Below are 25,627 nucleotides of genomic sequence, written 5' to 3'. Positions count from 1 at the left end.
CTCACTCTCAGTCTCTCCCTCTCAGTCTCTCTCTCTCTCAGTCTCTCCCTCTCAGTCTCTCTCTCTCAGTCTCTCTCACTCTCAGTCTCTCCCTCTCAGTCTCTCTCACTCTCAGTCTCTCTCACTCTCAGTCTCTCTCACTCTCAGTCTCTCTCACTCTCAGTCTCTCTCACTCTCAGTCTCTCCCTCTCAGTCTCTCTCTCTCTCAGTCTCTCCCTCTCAGTCTCTCTCTCTCTCAGTCTCTCACTCTCAGTCTCTCCCTCTCAGTCTCTCTCTCTCTCAGTCTCTCTCCCTCTCAGTCTCTCTCCCTCTCAGTCTCTCCCTCTCAGTCTCTCCCTCTCAGTCTCTCCCTCTCAGTCTCTCTCCCTCTCAGTCTCTCTCCCTCTCAGTCTCTCTCCCTCTCAGTCTCTCTCACTCTCAGTCTCTCTCGCTCTCAGTCTCTCCCTCTCAGTCTCTCTCCCTCTCAGTCTCTCTCCCTCTCAGTCTCTCTCACTCTCAGTCTATCACTCTCAGTCTCTCTCACTCTCAGTCTCTCTCCCTCTCAGTCTCTCACTCTCAGTCTCTCTCCCTCTCAGTCTCTCTCTCAGTCTCTCTCTCTCAGTCTCTCTCACTCTCAGTCTCTCCCTCTCAGTCTCTCTCTCAGTCTCTCTCTCTCTGTCTCTCTCACTCTCAGTCTCTCTCCCTCTCAGTCTCTCTCCCTCTCAGTCTCTCCCTCTCAGTCTCTCTCCCTCTCAGTCTCTCCCTCTCAGTCTCTCTCCCTCTCAGTCTCTCTCTCTCTCAGTCTCTCCCTCTCAGTCTCTCACTCTCAGTCTCTCTCCCTCTCAGTCTCCCTCCCTCTCAGTCTCCCTCCCTCTCAGTCTCTCTCTCAGTCTCTCTCCCTCTCGGTCTCTCTCACTCTCAGTCTCTCACTCTCAGTCTCTCAGTCTCTCTGTCTCTCTCACTCTCAGTCTCTCCCTCTCAGTCTCTCTCCCTCTCAGTCTCTCTCTCTCTCAGTCTCTCTCACTCTCAGTCTCTCTCACTCTCAGTCTCTCTCACTCTCAGTCTCTCTCACTCTCAGTCTCTCTCTCAGTCTCTCTCACTCTCGGTCTCTCTCACTCTCAGTCTCTCTCCCTCTCAGTCTCTCAGTCTCTCAGTCTCTCTCACTCTCAGTCTCTCACTCTCAGTCTCTCAGTCTCTCAGTCTCTCCCTCTCAGTCTCTCTCTCTCTCAGTCTCTCTCCCTCTCAGTCTCTCCCTCTCAGTCTCTCCCTCTCAGTCTCTCCCTCTCAGTCTCTCCCTCTCAGTCTCTCTCCCTCTCAGTCTCTCTCCCTCTCAGTCTCTCTCCCTCTCAGTCTCTCTCCCTCTCAGTCTCTCTCACTCTCAGTCTCTCTCCCTCTCAGTCTCTCCCTCTCAGTCTCTCTCCCTCTCAGTCTCTCTCCCTCTCAGTCTCTCTCACTCTCAGTCTCTATCACTCTCAGTCTATCACTCTCAGTCTATCACTCTCAGTCTCTCTCTCTCAGTCTCTCTCCCTCTCAGTCTCTCCCTCTCAGTCTCTCTCCCTCTCAGTCTCTCTCTCAGTCTCTCTCTCTCAGTCTCTCTCCCTCTCAGTCTCTCTCCCTCTCAGTCTCTCTCCCTCTCAGTCTCTCTCACTCTCAGTCTCTCTCCCTCTCAGTCTCTCCCTCTCAGTCTCTCTCACTCTCAGTCTCTCTCTCTCTCAGTCTCTCTCACTCTCAGTCTCTCTCTCTCAGTCTCTCTCCCTCCCAGTCTCTCTCCCTCTCAGTCTCTCTCACTCTCAGTCTCTCTCTCTCAGTCTCTCTCCCTCTCAGTCTCTCTCCCTCTCAGTCTCTCTCTCTCTCAGTCTCTCTCACTCTCAGTCTCTCTCTCTCTCAGTCTCTCTCACTCTCAGTCTCTCTTCCTCTCAGTCTCTCTCTCTCTCAGTCTCTCTCACTCTCAGTCTCTCTCTCTCTCAGTCTCTCTCACTCTCAGTCACTCTCACTCTCAGTCTCTCTCCCTCTCAGTCTCTCTCCCTCTCAGTCTCTCTCCCTCTCAGTCTCTCTCCCTCTCAGTCTCTCTCCCTCTCAGTCTCTCTCCCTCTCAGTCTCTCACTCTCAGTCTCTCCCTCTCAGTCTCTCTCTCTCAGTCTCTCTCACTCTCAGTCTCTCTCTCAGTCTCTCACTCTCAGTCTCTCTCCCTCTCAGTCTCTCTCCCTCTCAGTCTCTCTCCCTCTCAGTCTCTCTCACTCTCAGTCTCTCTCCCTCTCAGTCTCTCTCCCTCTCAGTCTCTCTCTCTCAGTCTCTCTCACTCTCAGTCTCTCTCCCTCTCAGTCTCTCTCACTCTCAGTCTCTCTCCCTCTCAGTCTCTCACTCTCAGTCTCTCTCACTCTCAGTCTCTCTCCCTCTCAGTCTCTCTCTCTCTCAGTCTCTCCCTCTCAGTCTCTCACTCTCAGTCTCTCCCTCTCAGTCTCTCTCCCTCTCAGTCTCTCTCTGTCTCTCCCTCTCAGTCTCTCCCTCTCAGTCTCTCTCTCTCTCAGTCTCTCCCTCTCAGTCTCTCCCTCTCAGTCTCTCTCCCTCTCAGTCTCTCTCCCTCTCAGTGTCTCTCCCTCTCAGTGTCTCTCTCTCTCAGTCTCTCCCTCTCAGTCTCTCCCTCTCAGTCTCTCTCCCTCTCAGTCTCTCTCACTCTCAGTCTCTCTCACTCTCAGTCTCTCTCCCTCTCAGTGTCTCTCCCTCTCAGTCTCTCTCCCTCTCAGTCTCTCTCCCTCTCAGTCTCTCTCACTCTCAGTCTCTCTCCCTCTCAGTCTCTCTCTCTCTCAGTCTCTCTCCCTCTCAGTCTCTCTCCCTCTCAGTCTCTCACTCTCAGTCTCTCTCACTCTCAGTCTCTCTCCCTCTCAGTCTCTCTCTCTCTCAGTCTCTCCCTCTCAGTCTCTCACTCTCAGTCTCTCCCTCTCAGTCTCTCTCCCTCTCAGTCTCTCTCACTCTCAGTCTCTCTCTCTCAGTCTCTCTCCCTCTCAGTCTCTCTCCCTCTCAGTCTCTCTCCCTCTCAGTCTCTCTCTCTCTCAGTCTCTCTCTCTCAGTCTCTCTCACTCTCAGTCTCTCTCTCTCAGTCTCTCTCCCTCTCAGTCTCTCTCCCTCTCAGTCTCTCTCCCTCTCAGTCTCTCTCACTCTCACTCTCTCTCTCTCAGTCTCTCTCCCTCTCAGTCTCTCTCACTCTCAGTCTCTCTCTCTCTCAGTCTCTCTCACTCTCAGTCTCTCTCTCTCTCAGTCTCTCTCACTCTCAGTCTCTCTCTCAGTCTCTCACTCTCAGTCTCTCTCCCTCTCAGTCTCTCTCTCTCTCAGTCTCTCTCCCTCTCAGTCTCTCTCACTCTCACTCTCTCTCTCTCAGTCTCTCTCTCTCAGTCTCTCTCACTCTCAGTCTCTCTCTCAGTCTCTCTCCCTCTCAGTCTCTCTCACTCTCAGTCTCTCGCACTCTCAGTCTCTCTCCCTCTCAGTCTCTCTCACTCTCAGTCTCTCTCTCTCAGTCTCTCTCTCTCAGTCTCTCTCACTCTCAGTCTCTCTCTCAGTCTCTCACTCTCAGTCTCTCTCACTCTCAGTCTCTCCCTCTCAGTCTCTCTCTCAGTCTCTCCCTCTCAGTCTCTCTCCCTCTCAGTCTCTCTCCCTCTCAGTCTCTCTCCCTCTCAGTCTCTCTCACTCTCAGTCTCTCTCCCTCTCAGTCTCTCTCCCTCTCAGTCTCTCTCCCTCTCAGTCTCTCTCCCTCTCAGTCTCTCTCCCTCTCAGTCTCTCTCCCTCTCAGTCTCTCTCCCTCTCAGTCTCTCTCTCTCTCAGTCTCTCTCTCTCAGTCTCTCTCACTCTCAGTCTCTCTCTCTCAGTCTCTCTCCCTCTCAGTCTCTCTCCCTCTCAGTCTCTCTCCCTCTCAGTCTCTCTCTCTCTCAGTCTCTCTCTCTCAGTCTCTCTCACTCTCAGTCTCTCTCCCTCTCAGTCTCTCTCCCTCTCAGTCTCTCTCCCTCTCAGTCTCTCTCACTCTCAGTCTCTCTCCCTCTCAGTCTCTCTCACTCTCAGTCTCTCTCACTCTCAGTCTCTCTCCCTCTCAGTCTCTCTCCCTCTCAGTCTCTCTCACTCTCAGTCTCTCTCTCTCAGTCTCTCTCCCTCTCAGTCTCTCTCCCTCTCAGTCTCTCTCTCTCTCAGTCTCTCTCACTCTCAGTCTCTCTCACTCTCAGTCTCTCTCTCTCTCAGTCTCTCTCACTCTCAGTCTCTCTCTCTCAGTCTCTCTCCCTCTCAGTCTCTCTCCCTCTCAGTCTCTCTCACTCTCAGTCTCTCTCTCAGTCTCTCTCCCTCTCAGTCTCTCTCCCTCTCAGTCTCTCTCACTCTCAGTCTCTCTCCCTCTCAGTCTCTCTCCCTCTCAGTCTCTCTCACTCTCAGTCTCTCACCCTCTCAGTCTCTCTCCCTCTCAGTCTCTCTCCCTCTCAGTCTCTCTCCCTCTCAGTCTCTCTCCCTCTCAGTCTCTCTCCCTCTCAGTCTCTCTCCCTCTCAGTCTCTCTCACTCTCAGTCTCTCTCTCTCACTCTATCTCCCTCTCAGTCTCTCTCCCTCTCAGTCTCTCTCTCTCTCAGTCTCTCTCACTCTCAGTCTCTCTCACTCTCAGTCTCTCTCACTCTCAGTCTCTCTCTCTCTCAGTCTCTCTCACTCTCAGTCTCTCTCTCAGTCTCTCTCCCTCTCAGTCTCTCTCCCTCTCAGTCTCTCTCACTCTCAGTCTCTCTCTCTCAGTCTCTCTCCCTCTCAGTCTCTCTCCCTCTCAGTCTCTCTCTCTCTCAGTCTCTCTCACTCTCAGTCTCTCTTCCTCTCAGTCTCTCTCTCTCTCAGTCTCTCTCACTCTCAGTCTCTCTCTCTCTCAGTCTCTCTCACTCTCAGTCTCTCTCACTCTCAGTCTCTCTCCCTCTCAGTCTCTCTCCCTCTCAGTCTCTCTCCCTCTCAGTCTCTCTCCCTCTCAGTCTCTCTCCCTCTCAGTCTCTCACTCTCAGTCTCTCCCTCTCAGTCTCTCTCTCTCAGTCTCTCTCACTCTCAGTCTCTCTCTCAGTCTCTCACTCTCAGTCTCTCTCCCTCTCAGTCTCTCTCCCTCTCAGTCTCTCTCCCTCTCAGTCTCTCTCACTCTCAGTCTCTCTCCCTCTCAGTCTCTCTCCCTCTCAGTCTCTCTCTCTCAGTCTCTCTCACTCTCAGTCTCTCTCCCTCTCAGTCTCTCTCACTCTCAGTCTCTCTCACTCTCAGTCTCTCACTCTCAGTCTCTCTCACTCTCAGTCTCTCTCCCTCTCAGTCTCTCTCACTCTCAGTCTCTCTCCCTCTCAGTCTCTCTCACTCTCAGTCTCTCTCACTCTCAGTCTCTCTCCCTCTCAGTCTCTCACTCTCAGTCTCTCTCCCTCTCAGTCTCTCTCACTCTCAGTCTCTCTCCCTCTCAGTCTCTCTCCCTCTCAGTCTCTCTCCCTCTCAGTCTCTCTCCCTCTCAGTCTCTCTCACTGTCAGTCTCTCACCCTCTCAGTCTCTCTCCCTCTCAGTCTCTCTCACTCTCAGTCTCTCTCACTCTCAGTCTCTCCCTCTCAGTCTCTCTCCCTCTCAGTCTCTCTCCCTCTCAGTCTCTCCCTCTCAGCCCCTCTCCCTCTCAGTCTCTCTCACTCTCAGTCTCTCCCTCTCAGTCTCTCTCACTGTCAGTCTCTCACCCTCTCAGTCTCTCTCCCTCTCAGTCTCTCTCACTCTCAGTCTCTCTCACTCTCAGTCTCTCCCTCTCAGTCTCTCTCCCTCTCAGTCTCTCTCACTCTCAGTCTCTCTCCCTCTCAGTCTCTCCCTGTCAGTCTCTCTCCCTCTCAGTCTCTCCCTCTCAGTCTCTCTCCCTCTCAGTCTCTCTCCCTCTCAGTCTCTCCCTCTCAGTCTCTCTCTTTCTCAGTCTCTCTCCCTCTCAGTCTCTCCCTCTCAGTCTCTCTCCCTCTCAGTCTCTCCCTCTCAGTCTCTCCCTCTCAGTCTCTCTCCCTCTCAGTCTCTCTCCCTCTCAGTCTCTCTCAATCTCAGTCTCTCTCACTCTCAGTCTCTCTCCCTCTCAGTCTCTCTCCCTCTCAGTCTCTCTCACTCTCAGTCTCTCTCCCTCTCAGTCTCTCCCTCTCAGTCTCTCTCCCTCTCAGTCTCTCTCACTCTCAGTCTCTCACTCTCAGTCTCTCTCCCTCTCAGTCTCTCTCACTCTCACTCTCTCTCTCTCAGTCTCTCTCCCTCTCAGTCTCTCTCCCTCGCAGTCTCTCTCCCTCTCATTCTCTCTCACTCTCATTCTCTCTATCTCAGTCTCTCTCCCTCTCAGTCTCTCTCCCTCTCAGTCTCTCTCACTCTCACTCTCTCTCTCTCAGTCTCTCTCACTCTCACTCTCTCTCTCTCAGTCTCTCTCACTCTCAGTCTCTCTCCCTCTCAGTCTCTCTCACTCTCACTCTCTCTCTCTCAGTCTCTCTCCCTCTCAGTCTCTCTCACTCTCAGTCTCTCCCTCTCAGTCTCTCTCACTCTCAGTCTCTCCCTCTCAGTCTCTCCCTCTCAGTCTCTCTCCCTCTCAGTCTCTCTCCCTCTCAGTCTCTCTCCCTCTCAGTCTCTCCCTCTCAGTCTCTCTCACTCTCAGTCTCTCCCTCTCAGTCTCTCCCTCTCAGTCTCTCTCTCTCTCAGTCTCTCTCACTCTCAGTCTCTCTCCCTCTCAGTCTCTCTCTCTCTCAGTCTCTCTCACTCTCAGTCTCTCTCCCTCTCAGTCTCTCTCCCTCTCAGTCTCTCTCCCTCTCAGTCTCTCCCTCTCAGTCTCTCTCCCTCTCAGTCTCTCCCTCTCAGTCTCTCCCTCTCAGTCTCTCTCACTCTCAGTCTCTCTCCCTCTTAGTCTCTCCCTCTCAGTCTCTCTCCCTCTCAGTCTCTCTCCCTCTCAGTCTCTCACTCTCAGTCTCTTTCCCTCTTAGTCTCTCTCCCTCTCAGTCTCTCTCACTCTCTCTCTCACTATCAGTCTCTCACTCTCAGTCTCTCTCACTCTCAGTCTCTCTCTCTCAGTCTCTCTCACTCTCACTCTCTCTCTCACTCTCAGTCTCTCTCTCACTCTGTCTCTCTCTCTCTCAGTCTCTCTCCCTCTCAGTCTCTCCCTCTCAGTCTCTCTCCCTCTCAGTCTCTCTCACTCTCAGTCTCTCTCACTCTCAGTCTCTCTCACTCTCAGTCTCTCTCCCTCTCAGTCTCTCTCCCTCTCAGTCTCTCTCACTCTCAGTCTCTCTCCCTCTCAGTCTCTCTCCCTCTCAGTCTCTCTCCCTCTCAGTCTCTCTCACTCTCAGTCTCTCTCTCTCAGTCTCTCTCCCTCTCAGTCTCTCTCCCTCTCAGTCTCTCTCCCTCTCAGTCTCTCACTCTCAGTCTCTCTCCCTCTCAGTCTCTCTCCCTCTCAGTCTCTCTCCCTCTGAGTCTCTCTCCCTCTCAGTCTCTCTCCCTCTCAGCCTCTCTCCCTCTCAGTCTCTCACTCTCAGTCTCTCTCCCTCTGAGTCTCTCTCACTCTCAGTCTCTCTCCCTCTCAGTCTCTCTCCCTCTCAGTCTCTCTCCCTCTTAGTCTCTCTCCCTCTCAGTCTCTCTCCCTCTCAGTCTCTCTCCCTCTCAGTCTCTCTCTCTCAGTCTCTCCCTCTCAGTCTCTCCCTCTCAGTCTCTCCCTCTCAGTCTCTCCCTCTCAGTCTCTCTCTCTCTCAGTCTCTCCCTCTCAGTCTCTCACTCTCAGTCTCTCCCTCTCAGTCTCTCTCCCTCTCAGTCTCTCCCTCTCAGTCTCTCACTCTCAGTCTCTCTCACTCTCAGTCTCTCCCTCTCAGTCTCTCCCTCTCAGTCTGTCTCCCTCTCAGTCTCTCTCCCTCTCAGTCTCTCTCCCTCTCAGTCTCTCTCCCTCTCAGTCTCTCTCCCTCTCAGTCTCTCACTCTCAGTCTCTCACTCTCTCAGTCTCTCTCTCTCTCAGTCTCTCCCTCTCAGTCTCTCACTCTCAGTCTCTCCCTCTCAGTCTCTCTCCCTCTCAGTCTCTCCCTCTCAGTCTATCACTCTCAGTCTCTCTCACTCTCAGTCTCTCCCTCTCAGTCTCTCCCTCTCAGTCTCTCTGTCTCTCAGTCTCTCCCTCTCAGTCTCTCCCTCTCAGTCTCTCCCTCTCAGTCTCTCCCTCTCAGTCTCTCACTCTCAGTCTCTCTCACTCTCAGTCTCTCTCACTCTCAGTCTGTCTCCCTCTCAGTATCTCTCCCTCTCAGTCTCTCCCTCTCAGTTTCTCTCCCTCTCAGTCACTCTCAGTCTCTCTCTCTCAGTCTCTCTCTCTCAGTCTCTCTCTCTCAGTCTCTCTCACTCTCAGTCTCTCTCTCTGTCTCTCACTCTCAGTCTCTCACTCTCAGTCTCTCACTCTCAGTCTCTCACTCTCAGTCTCTCCCTCTCAGTCTCTCTCCCTCTCAGTCTCTCACTCTCAGTCTCTCTCTCTCTGTCTCTCACTCTCTGTCTCTCACTCTCAGTCTCTCTCACTCTCAGTCTCTCCCTCTCAGTCTCTCTCTCTCTGTCTCTCACGCTCCGTCTCTCTCCCTCTGAGTCTCTCTCCCTCTCAGTCTCTCTCTCTCAGTCTCTCTCTCTCAGTCTCTCTCTCTCAGTCTCTCTCTCCCAGTCTCTCACTCCCAGTCTCTCACTCTCAGTCTCTCTCATACTCAGTCTCTCCCCCTCTCAGTCTCTCTCCCCCTCTCAGTCTCTCACTCCCAGTCTCTCACTCTCAGTCTCTCTCATACTCAGTCTCTCCCCCTCTCAGTCTCTCTCTCACTCTCAGTCTCTCCCTCTCAGTCTCTCCCTCTCTCAGTCTCTCACTCTCAGTCTCTCCCTCTCAGCCTCTCCCTCTCAGCCTCTCTCTCTGTCTCTCACTCTCAGTCTCTAACTCTCAGTCTCTCTCATACTCAGTCTCTCCCCCTCTCAGTCTCTCTCTCCCTCTCAGTCTCTCTCTCAGTCTCTCTCTCTGTCTCTCTCCCTCTCAGTCTCTCTCTCTCAGTCTCTCTCTCTCTCTGTCTCTCTCACTCTCTTTTTTTAAAATTAAATATTTTATTGAAAATTTTTGGTCAACCAACACAGTACATTGTGCATCCTTTACACAATATTATAACAACACAAATAACAATGACCTATTTTATAAACAAAAAATGAATAAATAACAAATAACAAAAATGAAAACTAGCCCTAATTGGCAACTGCCTTGTCACAAGTAACACTCTCCAAAAATATAATTTAACAGTCCAATATATAATTATCTGTAGCAACGACCTATACATACTATACAGTATATATTAACAACCCTGAGAGTCCTTCGGGTTCCTCCTCCCCCCCCCCCCCGATCCTGGGCTGCTGCTGCTGCCTTCTTTTTCCCATTCTGTCTATCTTTCTGCGAGGTATTCGACGAACGGTTGCCACCGCCTGGTGAACCCTTGAGCCGACCCCCTTAGGACGAACTTAATCCGCTCTAGCTTTATAAACCCCGCCATGTCATTTATCCAGGTCTCCACCCCCGGGGGCTTGGCTTCTTTCCACATTAGCAATATCCTGCGCCGGGCTACTAGGGACGCAAAGGCCAAAACATCGGCCTCTCTCGCCTCCTGCATTCCCGGCTCTTGTGCAACCCCAAATATAGCCAACCCCCAGCTTGGTTCGACCCGGACCCCTACTACTTTTGAAAGCACCTTTGTCACCCCCATCCAAAACCCCTGTAGTGCCGGGCATGACCAAAACATATGGGTATGATTCGCTGGGCTTCTCGAGCACCTCGCACACCTATCCTCCACCCCAAAAAATTTACTGAGCCGTGCTCCAGTCATATGTGCCCTGTGTAATACCTTAAACTGAATCAGGCTTAGCCTGGCACACGAGGACGACGAGTTTACCCTGCTTAGGGCATCTGCCCACAGCCCCTCCTCGATCTCCTCCCCCAGCTCTTCTTCCCATTTCCCTTTTAGTTCATCTACCATAGTCTCCCCTTCGTCCCTCATTTCCCTATATATATCTGACACCTTACCATCCCCCACCCATGTCTTTGAGATCACTCTGTCCTGCACCTCTTGTGTCGGGAGCTGCGGGAATTCCCTCACCTGTTGCCTCGCAAAAGCCCTCAGTTGCATATACCTGAATGCATTCCCTTGGGGAAACCCATATTTCTCGGTCAGCGCTCCCAGACTCGCGAACTTCCCATCCACAAACAGATCTTTCAGTTGCGTTATTCCTGCTCTTTGCCACATTCCATATCCCCCATCTATTCCCCCCGGGGCAAACCTATGGTTGTTTCTTATCGGGGACCCCCCCCAAGGCTCCAGTCTTTCCCCTATGCCGTCTCCACTGTCCCCAAATCTTCAGTGTAGCCACCACCACCGGGCTTGTGGTGTAGTTCCTCGGTGAGAACGGCAATGGGGCTGTCACCATAGCCTGTAGGCTAGTCCCCCTACAGGACGCCCTCTCTAATCTCTTCCACGCCGCTCCCTCCTCCTCTCCCATCCACTTACTCACCATTGAAATATTAGCGGCCCAATAATACTCACTTAGGCTCGGTAGTGCCAGCCGCCCCCTATCCCTGCTACGCTGTAAGAATCCCTTCCTCACTCTCGGGGTCTTCCCGACCCACACAAAACCCATGATGCTCTTTTCAATCCTTTTAAAAAAAGCCTTCGCGATCACCACCGGGAGGCACTGAAACACAAAGAGGAATCTCGGGAGGACCACCATTTTAACCGCCTGCACCCTCCCTGCCATTGACAGGGATACCATATCCCATCTCTTGAAATCCTCCTCCATCTGTTCCACCAACCGCGTTAAATTTAACCTATGCAATGTGCCCCAATTCTTAGCTATCTGGATCCCCAGGTAACGAAAGTCCCTTGTTACCTTCCTCAACGGTAGGTCCTCTATTTCTCTACTCTGCTCCCCTGGATGCACCACAAACAACTCACTTTTCCCCATGTTCAATTTATACCCTGAAAAATCCCCAAACTCCCCAAGTATTCGCATTATTTCTGGCATCCCCTCCGCCGGGTCTGCCACGTATAGTAGCAAATCGTCCGCATACAAAGATACCCGGTGCTCTTCTCCTCCCCTAAGTACTCCCCTCCACTTCTTGGAACCCCTCAACGCTATCGCCAGGGGCTCAATCGCCAGTGCAAACAATAATGGGAACAGAGGGCATCCCTGCCTTGTCCCTCTATGAAGCCGAAAATATGCAGATCCCCGTCCATTCGTGACCACGCTCGCCACTGGGGCCCTATACAACAGCTGCACCCATCTAACATACCCCTCTCCAAAACCAAATCTCGTCAACACCTCCCACAAATAATCCCACTCCACTCTATCAAATGCTTTCTCGGCATCCATCGCCACTACTATCTCCGTTTCTCCCTCTGGTGGGGCCATCATCATTACCCCTAACAACCTCCGTATATTCGTGTTCAGCTGTCTCCCCTTCACAAACCCAGTTTGGTCCTCGTGGACCACCCCCGGGACACATTCCTCTATTCTCATTGCCATTACCTTGGCCAGGACCTTGGCATCTACATTTAGAAGGGAAATAGGTCTATAGGACCCGCATTGTAGCGGGTCCTTTTCCTTCTTTAAGAGAAGCGATATCGTTGCTTCAGACATAGTCGGGGGCAGTTGTCCCCTTTCCTTTGCCTCATTAAAGGTCCACGTCAGTACTGGGGCGAGCAAGTCCACATATTTTCTATAGAATTCGACTGGGAATCCATCCGATCCCGGGGCCTTTCCCTCCTGCATGCTCCTAATTCCTTTCACCACTTCTTCTACCTCGATCTGTGCTCCCAGTCCCACCCTTTCCAAGAAGCCCATCATTCTCTCCCTCCCATCCGGGGGTTGAGCTTCATATAATTTTTTATAAAATGTCTTGAACACTCCATTCACTCTCTCCGCTCCCCGCTCCATCTCTCCTTCCTCATCCCTCACTCCCCCTATTTCCCTCGCTGCTCCCCTTTTCCTCAATTGGTGTGCCAGCAACCTGCTCGCCTTCTCCCCATATTCGTACTGTACACCCTGTGCCTTCCTCCATTGTGCCTCTGCAGTGCCTGTAGTCAGCAAGTCAAATTCTACATGTAGCCTTTGCCTTTCCCTGTACAGTCCCTCCTCCGGTGCTTCCGCATATTGTCTGTCCACCCTCAAAAGTTCTTGCAGCAACCGCTCCCGTTCCTTACTCTCCTGCTTCCCTTTATGTGCCCTTATTGATATCAGCTCCCCTCTAACCACCGCCTTCAACGCCTCCCAGACCACTCCCACCTGGACCTCCCCATTATCATTGAGTTCCAAGTACTTTTCAATGCACCCCCTCACCCTTAGACACACCCCCTCATCTGCCATTAGTCCCATGTCCATTCTCCAGGGTGGGCGCCCTCCTGTTTCCGCCCCTATCTCCAAGTCCACCCAGTGTGGAGCGTGATCCGAAATGGCTATAGCCGTATACTCCGTTCCCCTCACCTTCGGGATCAATGCCCTACCCAGCACAAAAAAGTCTATTCGCGAGTAGACTTTATGGACATAGGAGAAAAACGAGAACTCCTTACTCCTAGGTCTGCTAAATCTCCACGGGTCTACACTTCCCATCTGCTCCATAAAATCTTTAAGTACCTTGGCTGCTGCCGGCCTCCTTCCAGTCCTGGACTTCGACCTATCCAGCCCTGGTTCCAACACCGTATTAAAATCTCCCCCCATTATCAGCTTTCCCATCTCTAGGTCCGGAATGCGTCCTAGCATCCGCCTCATAAAATTGGCATCATCCCAGTTTGGGGCATATACGTTTACCAAAACCACCGTCTCTCCCTGTAGTTTGCCACTCACCATCACGTATCTGCCCCCGTTATCCGCCACTATAGTCTTTGCCTCGAACATTACCCGCTTCCCCACTAATATAGCCACCCTCCTGTTTTTCGCATCTAGCCCACCATCACGTATCTGCCCCCGTTATCCGCCACTATAGTCTTTGCCTCGAACATTACCCGCTTCCCCACTAATATAGCCACCCTCCTGTTTTTCGCATCTAGCCCCGAATGGAACACCTGCCCCACCCATCCTTTGCGTAGCCTAACCTGGTCTATCAGTTTCAGGTGCGTTTCCTGTAACATAACCACATCTGCCTTAAGTTTCTTAAGGTGTGCGAGTACCCGTGCCCTCTTTATCGGCCCGTTCAGCCCTCTCACGTTCCACGTGATCAGCCGAGTTGGGGGGCTTCCTACCGCCTCCCCCTTGTCGATTAGCCATCCCCTTTTTCCAGCTCCTCACCCGGTTCCCACGCAGCTGTATCTCCCCCAGGCGGTGCCCCCCCGCCCATCCTCTCCCATACCAGCTCCCCCCTCTCCCCAGCAGCAGCAACCCAGTAATTCCCCCCTCCCACCCCCCCCGCTAGATCCCCCGCTAGCGTAATTACTCCCCCCATGTTGCTCCCAGAAGTCAGCAAACTCTGGCTGACCTCGGCTTCCCCCCGTGACCTCGGCTCGCACCGTGCGACGCCCCCTCCTTCCTGCTTCTCTATTCCCGCCATGATTATCATAGCGTGGGAACCAAGCCTGCGCTTCTCCCTTGGCCCCGCCCCCAATGGCCAACGCCCCATCTCCTCCACCTCCCCTCCTCCCCCCATCACCACCTGTGGGAGAGAGAAAAGTTACCACATCGCAGGATTAGTACATAAAACCCCTCTTTGCCCCCCACATTCGCCCCACCACTTTGTTCGAACGTTCTTTTTAATAACCTGCTCATTCCAGTTTTTCTTCCACAATAAAAGTCCACGCTTCATCCGCCGTCTCAAAGTAGTGGTGCCTCCCTCGATATGTGACCCACAGTCTTGCCGGTTGCAGCATTCCAAATTTTATCTTCTTTTTATGAAGCACCGCCTTGGCCCGATTAAAGCTCGCCCTCCTTCTCGCCACCTCCGCACTCCAGTCTTGATAAACGCGGATCACCGCGTTCTCCCATTTACTGCTCCGAATTTTCTTCGCCCATCTAAGGACCATTTCTCTATCCTTAAAACGGAGGAATCTCACCACTATGGCTCTGGGAATTTCTCCTGCTCTCGGTCCTCGCGCCATCACTCGGTATGTTCCCTCCACCTCCAACGGACCCGCCGGGGCCTCCGCTCCCATTAACGAGTGCAGCATCGTGCTCACATATGCCCCGACGTCCGCTCCCTCCACACCTTCAGGAAGACCAAGAATCCTCAGGTTGTTCCTCCTTGCGTTGTTTTCCAGTGCCTCCAACCTTTCCACACATCGTTTCTGATGTGCCTCCTGCGTCTCCGTCTTCACCACCAGGCCCTGTATGTCGTCCTCATTCTCAGCTGCCTTTGCCTTCACGACCCGAAGCTCCCGCTCCTGGGTCTTTTGTTCCTCCTTTAGCCCTTCGATTGCCTGTAGTATCGGGGCCAACAGCTCTTTCTTCATTTCCTTTTTGATCTCTTCCACACAGCATTTCAAGAACTCTTGTTGTTCAGGGCCCCATGTTAAACTGCCACCTTCCGACGCCATCTTGGTTTTTGCTTGCCTTCCTTGCCGCTGTTCTAAAGGATCCACTGCAATCTGGCCACTTTCTCCTCCTTTTTCCATCCGTATCCAGGGGGGATTCCCTTCTGGTTTACCGCACAGTGTTTTTAGCCGTCAAAATTGCCGTTGGGGCTCCTATCAAGAGCCCAAAAGTCCGTTTCACAGGGAGCTGCCGAAACGTGCGACTCAGCTGGTCATCGCCGCACCCGGAAGTCCAGTCTCTCTCACTCTCAGTCTCTCATACTCAGTCTCTCCCCCTCTCAGGCTCTCTCTCCCTCTCAGTCTCTCCCTCTCAGTCTCTCTCATAGAATCATAGAAGTTTACAGCATGGAAACAGGCCCTTCGGCCCAACCAGTCCATGCCGCCCAGTTTTTACCATTAAGCTAGTCCCAGTTGCCCGCACATGGCCCATAACCCTCTATACCCATCTTACCCATGTAACTATCTAAATGCTTTTTAAAAGACACAATTGTGCCCGCCTCTACTACTACCTCTGGCAGCACATTCCAGACACTCACTACCCTCTGAGTGAAGAAATTGCCCCTCTGGGCCCTTCTGAATCTCTCCCCTCTCACCTTAAACCTATGCCCTCTAGTTTTAGACTCCCCTACCTTTGGGAAAAGATGTTGACTATCTACCTTATCTATGCCCCTCATTATTTTATGAACCTCTATAAGATCACCCCTAAGCCTCCTACGCTCCAGGGAAAAAAGTCCCAGTCTATCCAGCCTCTCCTTATAACTCGAACCATCAAGTCCCGATAACATCCTAGTAAATCTTTTCTGCACTCTTTCTAGTTTAATAATATCCTTTCTATAATAGGGTGACCAGAACTGCACACAGTATTCCAAGTGTGGCCGTACCAATGTCTTGTACAACTTCAACAAGACGTCCCAACTCCTTTATTCAATGTTCTGACCAATGAAACCAAGCATGCCGAATGCCTTCTTCACCACCCTGTCCACCTGCGACTCCACCTTCAAGGAGCTATGAACCTGTACTCCAAGATCTCTTTGTTCTATAACTCTCCCCAACGCCATACCATTAACTGAGTAGGTCCTGGCCTGATTCGATCTGCCAAAATGCATCACCTCACATTTATCTAAATTAAACTCCATCTGCCATTCGTCGGCCCACTGGCCTAATTAATCAAGATCCCGTTGCAATCCTAGATAACCTTCTTCACTATCCACTGTGCCACCAATCTTGGTGTCATCTGCAAACTTACTAACCATGCCTCCTAAATTCTCATCCAAATCATTAATATAAATCACAAATAACAGTGGACCCAGCACCGATCCCTGAGGCACACCACTGGTCACATGCCTCCAGTTTGAAAAACAACCCTCTGTCTTCTGTCGTCCAGCCAATTTTGAATCCAATTGGCAACCTCACCCTGGATCCCGTGAGCTTTAACCTTCTGCAACAACCTACCATGCGGTACCTTGTCAAAGGCTTTGCTAAAGTCCATGTAGACAACGCCTACTGCACTGCCCTCATCTACCTTCTTGGTCACCCCCTCAAAAAACTCAATCAAATTTGTGAGACATGATTTTCCACGCACAAAGCCATGCTGACTGCCCCGAATCAGTCCTTGCCTCTCTAAATGCTTGTAGATCCTGTCTCTCAGAATACCTTCTAGCAACTTACCTACTACAGACGTTAGGCTCACCGGTCTGTAGTTCCCAGGCTTTTCCCTGCTGCCCTTCTTAAACAAGGGCACAACATTCGCCACTCTCCAATCTTCAGGCATCTCACCTGTGGCTGCCGATGATTCAAATATCTCTGTTAGGGGACCCGCAATTTCCTCCCTAGCCTCCCTCAACATCCTGGGATACATTTCATCAGGTCCCGGGGATTTATCTACCTTGATGCGCTTTAAGACTTCCAGCACCTCCTCCTCTGTAATATGCACACTTCTCAAGACATCACTATTTATTTCCCTTAGTTTCCTAACATCCATGCCTTTCTCCAACGTGAATACCGATGAGAAATATTCATTCAGGATCTCACCCAACTCTTGTGGCTCTGCACATAGATGTCCTTGTTGATCCTTAAGAGGCCCTACTCTGTCCCTAGTTACTCTTTTTCCCTTTATGTATCTGTAGAAGCTCTTTGAATTCTCCTTTGCATTATTTGCCAAAGCAATTTCATGTCCCCTTTTTGCCCTCCTGATTTCCCTCTTAACTCTATTTCGACAATCTCTATACTCTTCAAGGGATCCACTTGATCCCAGTTGTTTATGTACGTCATATGCCTCCTTCTTATTTTTGACCAGAGTCTCAATATCTTGAGTCATCCAGGGTTCCCTACTTCTACCAGCCTTGCCCTTCACTCTAAAGGGAATGTGCTTACCCTGAACCCTGGTTAACACATTTTTAAAAGCCTCCCATTTACCAGCCGTCCCTTTGCCTGCCAACAGTCTCCCCCAATCTACCTCTGAAAGTTCCTGTCTGATACCATCAAAATTGGCCTTACCCCAATTAAGAATTTTAACTCTTGGGCCAGACCTATCATTCTCCATAGCTATCTTAAAACTAATGGAGTTATGGTCACTTGTCCCAAAGTGATCCCTCACTAACACTTCTGTCACTTGCCCTTCCTTATTTCCCAAGATGAGGTCAAGTTTTGCCCCCTCTCTAGTCGGTCCATCCACATACTGAATGAGAAATTCCTCCTGAATACACTCAACAAATTTCCCTCCATCCAAGCCCCTAATGCTATGGCTGTCCCAGTCAATGTTGGGAAAGTTAAAGTCCCCTACTACTACCACCCTATTATTCTTGCAGCTATCTGTAATCTCCTTACATATTTGCTCCTCAATTTCCCGCTGACTATTTGGGGGCCTGTACTCCAGTCCTATCAAGGTGATCTCTCCCTTCTTATTTTTCAGTTCCACTCATATAGACTCAGTGGGCGAACCCTCGGATATATCCCCTCTAAGTACTGCCGTGATGTTCTCCCTAATCAAAAACGCCACTCCCCCTCCTCTCTTACCTCCTGTTCTATCCTTTCTATAGCATCTGTACCCCGGAACATTGAGCTGCCAGTCCTGCCCCTCCCTTAGCCATGTTTCAGTCATAGCTATAATATCCCAGTCCCATGTGCCCATCCATGCCCTGAGTTCATCCGCTTTGCCCGTCAGGCCCCTTGCATTGAAATAAATGCAGTTTAATGTAGACTTTCCTTGCTCTCTGCCCTGCTTTCTCTAGTCATGCTTTACACACTCTCCCTTCCTGCCTTTTGTTTCCGTCCCCACTGACTTCCTACATCGGTTCCCATCCCCCTGCCACATTAGTTTAAACCCTCCCCAACTGCACTAGCAAACACACCCCCGAGAACATTGGTTCCGGTCCCACCCAGATGCAGACCGTCCGATTTGTACAGGTCCCACCTCCCCCAGAACCGGTCCCAATGTCCCAGGAATTTGAAACCCTCCCTCTTGCACCATCTCTCAAGCCACGTATTCATCCTAGCTATCCTGTCATTCCTACTCTGACTATCACGTGGCACTGGTAGCAATCCTGAGATTACCAACTTTGAGGTCCTACTTTTTATTTTAACTCCTAACTCCCTAAATTCAGCTTGTAGGACCTCATCCCGTTTTTTACCTATATCGTTGGTGCCTATATGCACCACGACAGCTGGCTGTTCACCCTCCCCCTCCAGAATGCCCTGCAGCCGCTCCGAGACATCCTTGACCCTTGCACCAGGGAGGCAACATACCAACCTGGATTCTCGTTTGCGTCCGCAGAAACGCCTGTCTATTCCCCTTACAATTGAATCCCCTATCACGAGAGCTCTGCCACTCTTTTTCCCGCCCTTCTGTGCAGCAGAGCCAGCCACGGTGCCATGAACCTGGCTGCTGCTGCCTTCCCCTGGTGAGCCATCTCCCCCAACAGTTTCCAAAACGGTAAATCTGTCTTGGAGGGAGATGACCGCAGGGGATCCCTGCACTGCCTTCCTACTCTTCTTCTGTCTGTTGGTCACCCATTCCCTATCTGCCTCAGTAATTTTAATCTGCGGTGTGACCAACTCACTGAATGTGCTATCCACAACTTCCTCAGCATCGCGGATGCTCCAAAGTGAATCCATCCGCAGCTCCAGAGCCGTCAAGCGGTCTAACAGGAGCTGCGATTGGACACACTTCTTGCAGATGAAGGAGCCAGGGACACCAGAAGGGTCCCTGACTTGCCACATCTCACAAGAGGAGCATGTCACGGATCTGCTCTCCTGCCATGACTTAAACCTGAAGTTAAATTTGAACTACACTACACAGCTAAGAGAACGTCAAAGAGAGATAAATCACTTACCAGTCACAAGCCAATCACTTACCTGCTGGCTGTGATGTAATTGCTCCCGAGACTCCCTCACAGGTCTGCTTCTCTGCACCTCCTTAATATGAGCACCAAATTCCCTTAACTAGTTAATTAATTTACTTAATTAATTGGATTTTTTTTTTTCTTGGAAACTCAATCCCAAACACCAAACTCCAAAAAACACAGCCCTCACTCACCTCTTACCCGAACTCAGCCTTACCCAAACTCAGATACACTCTGTTTGCTTCCAGCACTCTGTTTCTAAAGGCTCTTCAGCCACACCTTTTGTATCCTTCCTGATTTACAGTCAGCCAATAGGCCTGCTCCCGAAACTGATCTCCCGAAACTAACAGCTGACCTGCAAGGTAAGGAAGTTTTTAAACAGTACTTACCTCTCCCAGGCCGCAAGCTTTTAAACTCTCCGCTCTGCCTCGCAGCTCCCGCGCTTTTTAAATCTCCCGCGCTGTTTTCAATGTCCCGGCTCTCTCTCTCTCCCGCTCCTGGCTGACCTGCAAGGTAAGGAGGTTGTTAAACAGTCTCTCTCACTCTCAGTCTCTCTCCCTCTTAGTCTCTCTCCCTCTCAGTCCCTCCCTCTCAGTCTCTCTCTCTCTCAGTCTCTCTCACTCTCAGTCTCTCTCCCTCTCAGTCTCTCTCACTCTCACTCTCTCTCCCTCAGTCTCTCTCCCTCTCAGTCTCTCTCCCTCTCAGTCTCTCTCCCTCTCAGTCTCTCTCCCTCTCAGTCTCTCTCCCTCTCAGTCTCTCTCCCTCTCAGTCTCTCTCACTCTCAGTCTCTCTCACTCTCAGTCTCTCTCACTCTCAGTCTCTCTCACTCTCAGTCTCTCTCCCTCTCAGTCTCTCTCCCTCTCAGTCTCTCTCCCTCTCAGTCTCTCTCCCTCTCAGTCTCTCTCCCTCTCAGTCTCTCTCCCTCTCAGTCTCTCTCCCTCTCAGTCTCTCCCTCTCAGTCTCTCCCTCTCAGTCTCCCGCCCTCTCAGTCTCCCTCCCTCTCAGTCTCCCTCCCTCTCAGTCTCCCTCCCTCTCAGTCTCCCTCCCTCTCAGTCTCCCTCCCTCTCAGTCTCTCCCTCTCAGTCTCCCACCCTCTCAGTCTCCCTCCCTCTCAGTCTCTCTCACTCTCAGTCTCTCACTCTCAGTCTCTCTCCCTCTCAATCTCTCTCCCTCTCAATCTCTCAGTCCCTCCCTCTCAGTCTCTCTCACTCTCAGTCTCTCTCACTCTCAGTCTCTCTCCCTCTCGGTCTCTCTCACTCTCAGTGTCTCTCCCTCTCAGTCTCTCCCTCTCAGTCTCTCTCACTCTCAGTCTCTCTTGCTCTCAGTCTCTCTCGGTCTCTCTCCCTCTCGGTCTCTCTCACTCTCAGTATCTCTCCCTCTCAGTCCATCTCCCTCTCCATCTCTCTCCCTCTCAGTCTCTCTCTCTGTCTCTCACTCTCAGTCTCTCAGTCTCTCCCTCTCAGTCTCTCTCCCTCTCAGTCTCTCACTCTCAGTCTCTCTCCCTCTCAGTCTCTCTCCTTCTCAGTCTCTCCCTCTCAGTCTCTCATTCTCAGTCTCTCTCCCTCTCAGTCCCTCCCTCTCAGTCTCTCTCCCTCTCTCCCTCTCAGTCTCTCTCACTCTCTCTCTCCGTTTCAGAATGAAGTGGCAGGTGCCAAAAGCCACCGGGGCAGTCGGATGACTCTCCGATCACAGATGATGCATGAACAGCGATTCCAAGGTGAGGGCATTGCAGAATTGAAGGCTTGTGAATATTCTGCCCCTTAACTGAAATGTGAGGCCGATATCCTGTGCTTCAACTCAGGCGCTTACAAAATTATAAATTGCTTATTCATTTTGAATGTACTCTATGTATAAATGTCCTTAATTCTCTTACGGGGAATGTGGGTGTCGCTAGCCCAGCATTTATTCCTATCCGTAATTGCCCTCGAGAAGGCGGTGGGTGAGCTGCCATCTTGAACGGCTGCAGTCCCCGTGTGGTGTAGGTACACCCACAGTGCTGTTAGGGAGGGAGATCCAGGATTCTGACCCAGAGACAGTGAAGGAGCGGCCGATATATTTCCAAGTCGGGATGGTGTGAACATAGAACATAGAACATTACAGCGCAGTACAGGCCCTTCGGCCCTCGATGTTGCGCCGACCTGGGAAACCACTCTAAAGCCCATCTACACTATTCCCTTATTGTCCATATGTCTATCCAATGACCATTTGAATGCCCTTAGTGTTGGCGAGTCCACTACTGTTGCAGGCAGGGCATTCCACGCCCTTACTACTCTCTGAGTAAAGAACCTACCTCTGACATCTGTCTTATATCTATCTCCCCTCAATTTAAATCTATGTCCCCTCGTGCTAGACATCACCGTCCGAGGAAAAAGGCTCTCACTGTCCACCCTATCCAATCCTCTGATCATCTTGTATGCCTCAATTAAGTCACCTCTTAACCTTCTTCTCTCAAATGAAAACAGCCTCAAGTCCCTCAGCCTTTCCTCATAAGATCTTCCCTCCATACCAGTTAACATTCTGGTAAATCTCCTCTGCGCCCTTTCCAATGCTTCCACATCTTTCCTATAATGCGACGACCAGAATTGCACGCAATGCTCCAAATGCGGCCGCACCAGAGTTTTGAACAGCTGCAACATGACCTCATGGCTCCGAAACTCAATCCCTCTACCAATAAAAGCTAACACACCGTACACCTTCTTAACAACCCTCTCAACCTGGGTGGCAACTTTCAGGGATCTATGTACATGGACACCGAGATCTCTCTGCTCATCCACACTGCCAAGAATCTTATCATTAGCCCAGTACTCTGTCTTCCTGTTATTCCTTCCAAAATGAATCACCTCACACTTTTCTGCATTTAACTCCATTTGCCACCTCTCAGCCCAGCGCTGCAGCTTATCTATGTCCCTCTGTAACTTGTAACATCCTTCCGCACTGTCCACAACTCCACCGACTTTAGTGTCATCTGCAAATTTACTCACCCATCCTTCTACGCCCTCCTTCAGGTCATTTATAAAAATAACAAACAGCAGTGGCCCCAAAACAGATCCTTGTGGTACACCACTAGTAACTGGACTCCAGTCTGAACATTTCCCATCAACCCTTTGTCTTCTTCCAGCTAGCCAATTTCTGATCCAAACTACTAAATCACCCTGAATCCCATGCCTCCGTATTTTCTGCAGTAGCCTACCGTGGGGAACCTTATCAAACGCTTTACTGAAATCCATATACACCACATCAACTGCTTTACCCTCATCCACCTGTTTGGTCACCTTCTCAAATAACTCAATAAGGTTTGTGAGGCACGACCTACCCTTCACAAAACCGTGTTGACTATCTTGAATCAAATTATTCCTTTCCAGATGATTATACATCCTATCTCTTATAAACCTTGCCAAGATTTTGCCCACAACAGAAGTAAGGCTCACTGGTCTATAGTTACCGGGGTTGTCTCTGCTCCCCTTTTTGAACAAGGGGCCAACATTTGCTGTCCTCCAGTCTTCTGGCACTATTCCTGCAGACAAAGATGACTTAATGATCAAAGCCAAAGGCTCAGCAATCTCCTCCCTAGCTTCCCAGAGAATCCTAGGATAAATCCCACCCGGCCCAGGGGACTTATCTAATTTCACATTTTCCAGAATTGCTGACACCTCCTCCTTATGAACCTCAAGCCGTTCTAGTCTAGTAGCCTGAATCTCAGTATTCTCCTCGACAACATTTTCTTTTTCCTGTGCGAATACTGACGAAAAACATTCATTTAGCACCTCTCCTATCTCCTCCGACTCCAAGAACAACTTCCCACTACTGTCCTTGACTGGCCCTACTCTTACTCTAGTAATTTGTTTATTCCTGACATATCTATAGAAAGCCTTAGGGTTATCCTTGATCCTACCTGCCAAAGACTTCTCATGTCCCCTCCTGGCTCTTCTTAGCTCTCTCTTTAGGTCCTTCCTAGCTAACTTGTAACTCTCGAGCGCCCTATCTGAACCTTCATGTCTCATCTTTACATAAGCCTCCTTCTTCCTCTTGACAAGTGTTTCGACTGCCTTAGTAAACCACGGTTCCCTTGCTCGACCACTTCCTCCCTGCCTGACAGGTACATACTTATCAAGGTGTGTATGTGTGGGGGGAGGTGAGGGGGCAGGAGGGGGGGGAGATGAGGGGGGGTTTGGAGAGGGGATTTACAGGTGGTGGGTGTTCCCCATGGTGCCTAGTGCCCTCGTCCTTCTCGGGGGTAGAGGTGGTGGGTTTGGGCGGTGCTGTCGAGGGAGCCTTGGCGAGTGGCCGCCGTGCATCTTGTAGACGGTGCACACGGCTGCCGCTGTGCGTCGGTGGGTGGGGGGAGTGGGTGTTGAAGATGGGGGTTAGCGAGTCGATCGAGCGGGGGGGGGGGAGGGAGCTGCTTTGTCCTGGATGGTGTCGAGCTTCTCGAGTGTTGTCGGAGCCGCGCCCATCCAGGCGAGTGGGAGAGTCCATCACACTCCTGACTTGTGTCCTTGTAGATGGTGGACAGGCTTTGGGGGGAGTCAGGAGGGGAGTTACTCCCCGCAGTTTCTGTTTTTGTTTGAGAGTCGGAAATGGGAGGTCAGCGAGGATGGTGATGGAAATGTCGATGGCGCGGACGAGGGCTACCACAACGGACGAGCTGAGTCAGGGGGCGGAGACAGGAGATACCGAGGTGGGAATAGGTGGTCTTAGTGATGGTACGTTCTTGAAAATACACACCCTTAGTTCCAATTCTTTCACATCTCCCTCCATAACCTCTCCGTGCCCGACATCCCTCCCTATCTCTGTAACCTCCTCCAGCCCCTACAACCCTCCCTATCTCTGTAACCTCCTCCAGCCCCTACAACCCCCCTATCTCTGTAACCTCCTCCAGCCCTACAACCCTCCCTATCTCTGTAACCTCCTGCAGCCCCTACAGCCCTCCCTATCTCTGTAACCTCCTCCAGCCCTACAAACCTCCCTATCTCTGTAACTCCTCCAGCCCCTACAACCCTCCCTATCTCTGTAACCTCCTCCAGCCCCAACAACCCTCCCTATCTCTGTAACCTCCTTCAGCCCCTACAACCCTCCCTATCTCTGTAACCTCCTCCAGCCCCTACAAACCTCCCTATCTCTGTCACCTCCTGCAGCCCCTACAACCCTCCCTATCTCTGTAACCTCCTCCAGCCCCTACAACCCTCCCTATCTCTGTAACCTCCTCCAGCCCCTACAACCCTCCCTATCTCTGTAACCTCCTCCAGCCCCTACAACCCTCCCTATCTCTGTAACCTCCTGCAGCCCCTACAACCCTCCCTATCTCTGTAACCTCCTCCAGCCCTACAAACCTCCCTATCTCTGTAACTCCTCCAGCCCCTACAACCCTCCCTATCTCTGTAACCTCCTCCAGCCCCAACAACCCTCCCTATCTTTGTAACCTCCTCCAGCCCCTACAACCCTCCCTATCTCTGTAACCTCCTCCAGCCCCTACAAACCTCCCTATCTCTGTCACCTCCTGCAGCCCCTACAACCCTCCCTATCTCTGTAACCTCCTCCAGCCCCTACAACCCTCCCTATCTCTGTAACCTCCTCCAGCCCCTACAACCCTCCCTATCTCTGTAACCTCCTCCAGCCACTACAACCCTCCCTATCTCTGTAACCTCCTCCAGCCCCTACAACCCTCCCTATCTCTGTAACCTCCTGCAGCCCCTACAACCCTCCCTATCTCTGTAACCTCCTCCAGCCCTACAAACCTCCCTATCTCTGTAACCTCCTGCAGCCCCTACAACCCTCCCTATCTCTGTAACCTCCTGCAGCCCCTACAACCCTCCCTATCTCTGTAACCTCCTCCAGCCCCTACAAACCTCCCTATCTCTGTCACCTCCTGCAGCCCCTACAACCCTCCCTATCTTTGGATCCTCCTCCCGCCCCTCCAACCATTCCCACCTCTGTATCCCCTGTCTCCGTCCGCTGACTCAGCTCATCCCCCCGTACGATCCCTGGGGTCTGCGTTTTCAGATTCTCCCACAATCTAACTGGCTCGCTCGGATTTGTGCCCAGTGCTACTTAGCCGTTAGATCGCGTCCTTTGTCTCTCCACTCTCTCTCTCTGGGTGCGATCGACCCGAATGGGGACAGAGTCCTGCCAAAGGCGAGATTAGCAGGGTATTTCCCAGTACTCGGACCTTGGCCCTCAACCCAACCACCCTGGGGATTTTCAGACCCACCGTGGGGTTGGAGAATCCCCGCCTCTATATCTCTCTCTCTGTCTGACTCTCTCTCTATCTGTCTGTCTCTCTCTCTCGCTCTCTCTGTCTCTCTCTCTCAACTCTCTCTCTCTCTCTGTCTGTCTGTCTGTCTCTCTCTATCTGTCTCTGTCTCTCTCTCTCTCTCTCTCTTTCTCTGTCTCTCTCTCTCTGTCTGTCTCTCTCTCTCTGTCTGTCTGTGTCTGTCTCTCTCTCTCTGTCTGTCTCTCTCTCTGTCTCTCTCTCTGTCTCTCCCTCCCTGCCTCTCTCTCTCTCTCTCTACAGAGGACAGCACAATTGCTTCACAGCTCCGGGGTCTCCGGTTCGATTCCCGGCTTGGGTCACTGTCTGTGCGGAGTCTGCACGTTCTCCCCGTGTCTGCGTGGGTTTCCCCCGGGTGCTCCGGTTTCCTCCCACAGTCCAAAGATGTGCAGGTTAGGTGGATTGGCCAATGATAAATTGCCCTTAGTGTCCAAAAAAGTTAGTTGGGGTTACTGGGTTACGGGGATAGGGTGGAGGCATGGGGCTTAAGTAGGGTGCTCGTTCCAAGGGCCGGTGCAG

At 51.7% G+C, this 25,627-nt stretch overlaps 1 protein-coding gene across 3 annotated transcripts in view; it reads left to right on the top strand.

Moving 5' to 3' along the window:
• The window catches only part of LOC140398955 (uncharacterized), a 589,803-nt gene that overhangs the window by 54,649 nt on the left and 509,527 nt on the right, over positions 1-25,627 (top strand). For all 3 annotated transcript variants that reach the window (XM_072487952.1, XM_072487954.1, XM_072487953.1), the window contains one exon: positions 20,476-20,557. In XM_072487952.1, coding sequence (XP_072344053.1) covers positions 20,476-20,557 — 82 coding nt within the window. The remainder of the gene's footprint in view (positions 1-20,475; positions 20,558-25,627) is intronic.

The sequence above is a fragment of the Scyliorhinus torazame genome, chromosome 22, assembly GCF_047496885.1.
Source record: "Scyliorhinus torazame isolate Kashiwa2021f chromosome 22, sScyTor2.1, whole genome shotgun sequence".
NCBI lineage: Eukaryota > Metazoa > Chordata > Chondrichthyes > Carcharhiniformes > Scyliorhinidae > Scyliorhinus > Scyliorhinus torazame.
Note: the sequence above shows the minus strand (reverse complement) of the source record. Positions and strands in the feature narration are given on the sequence as shown.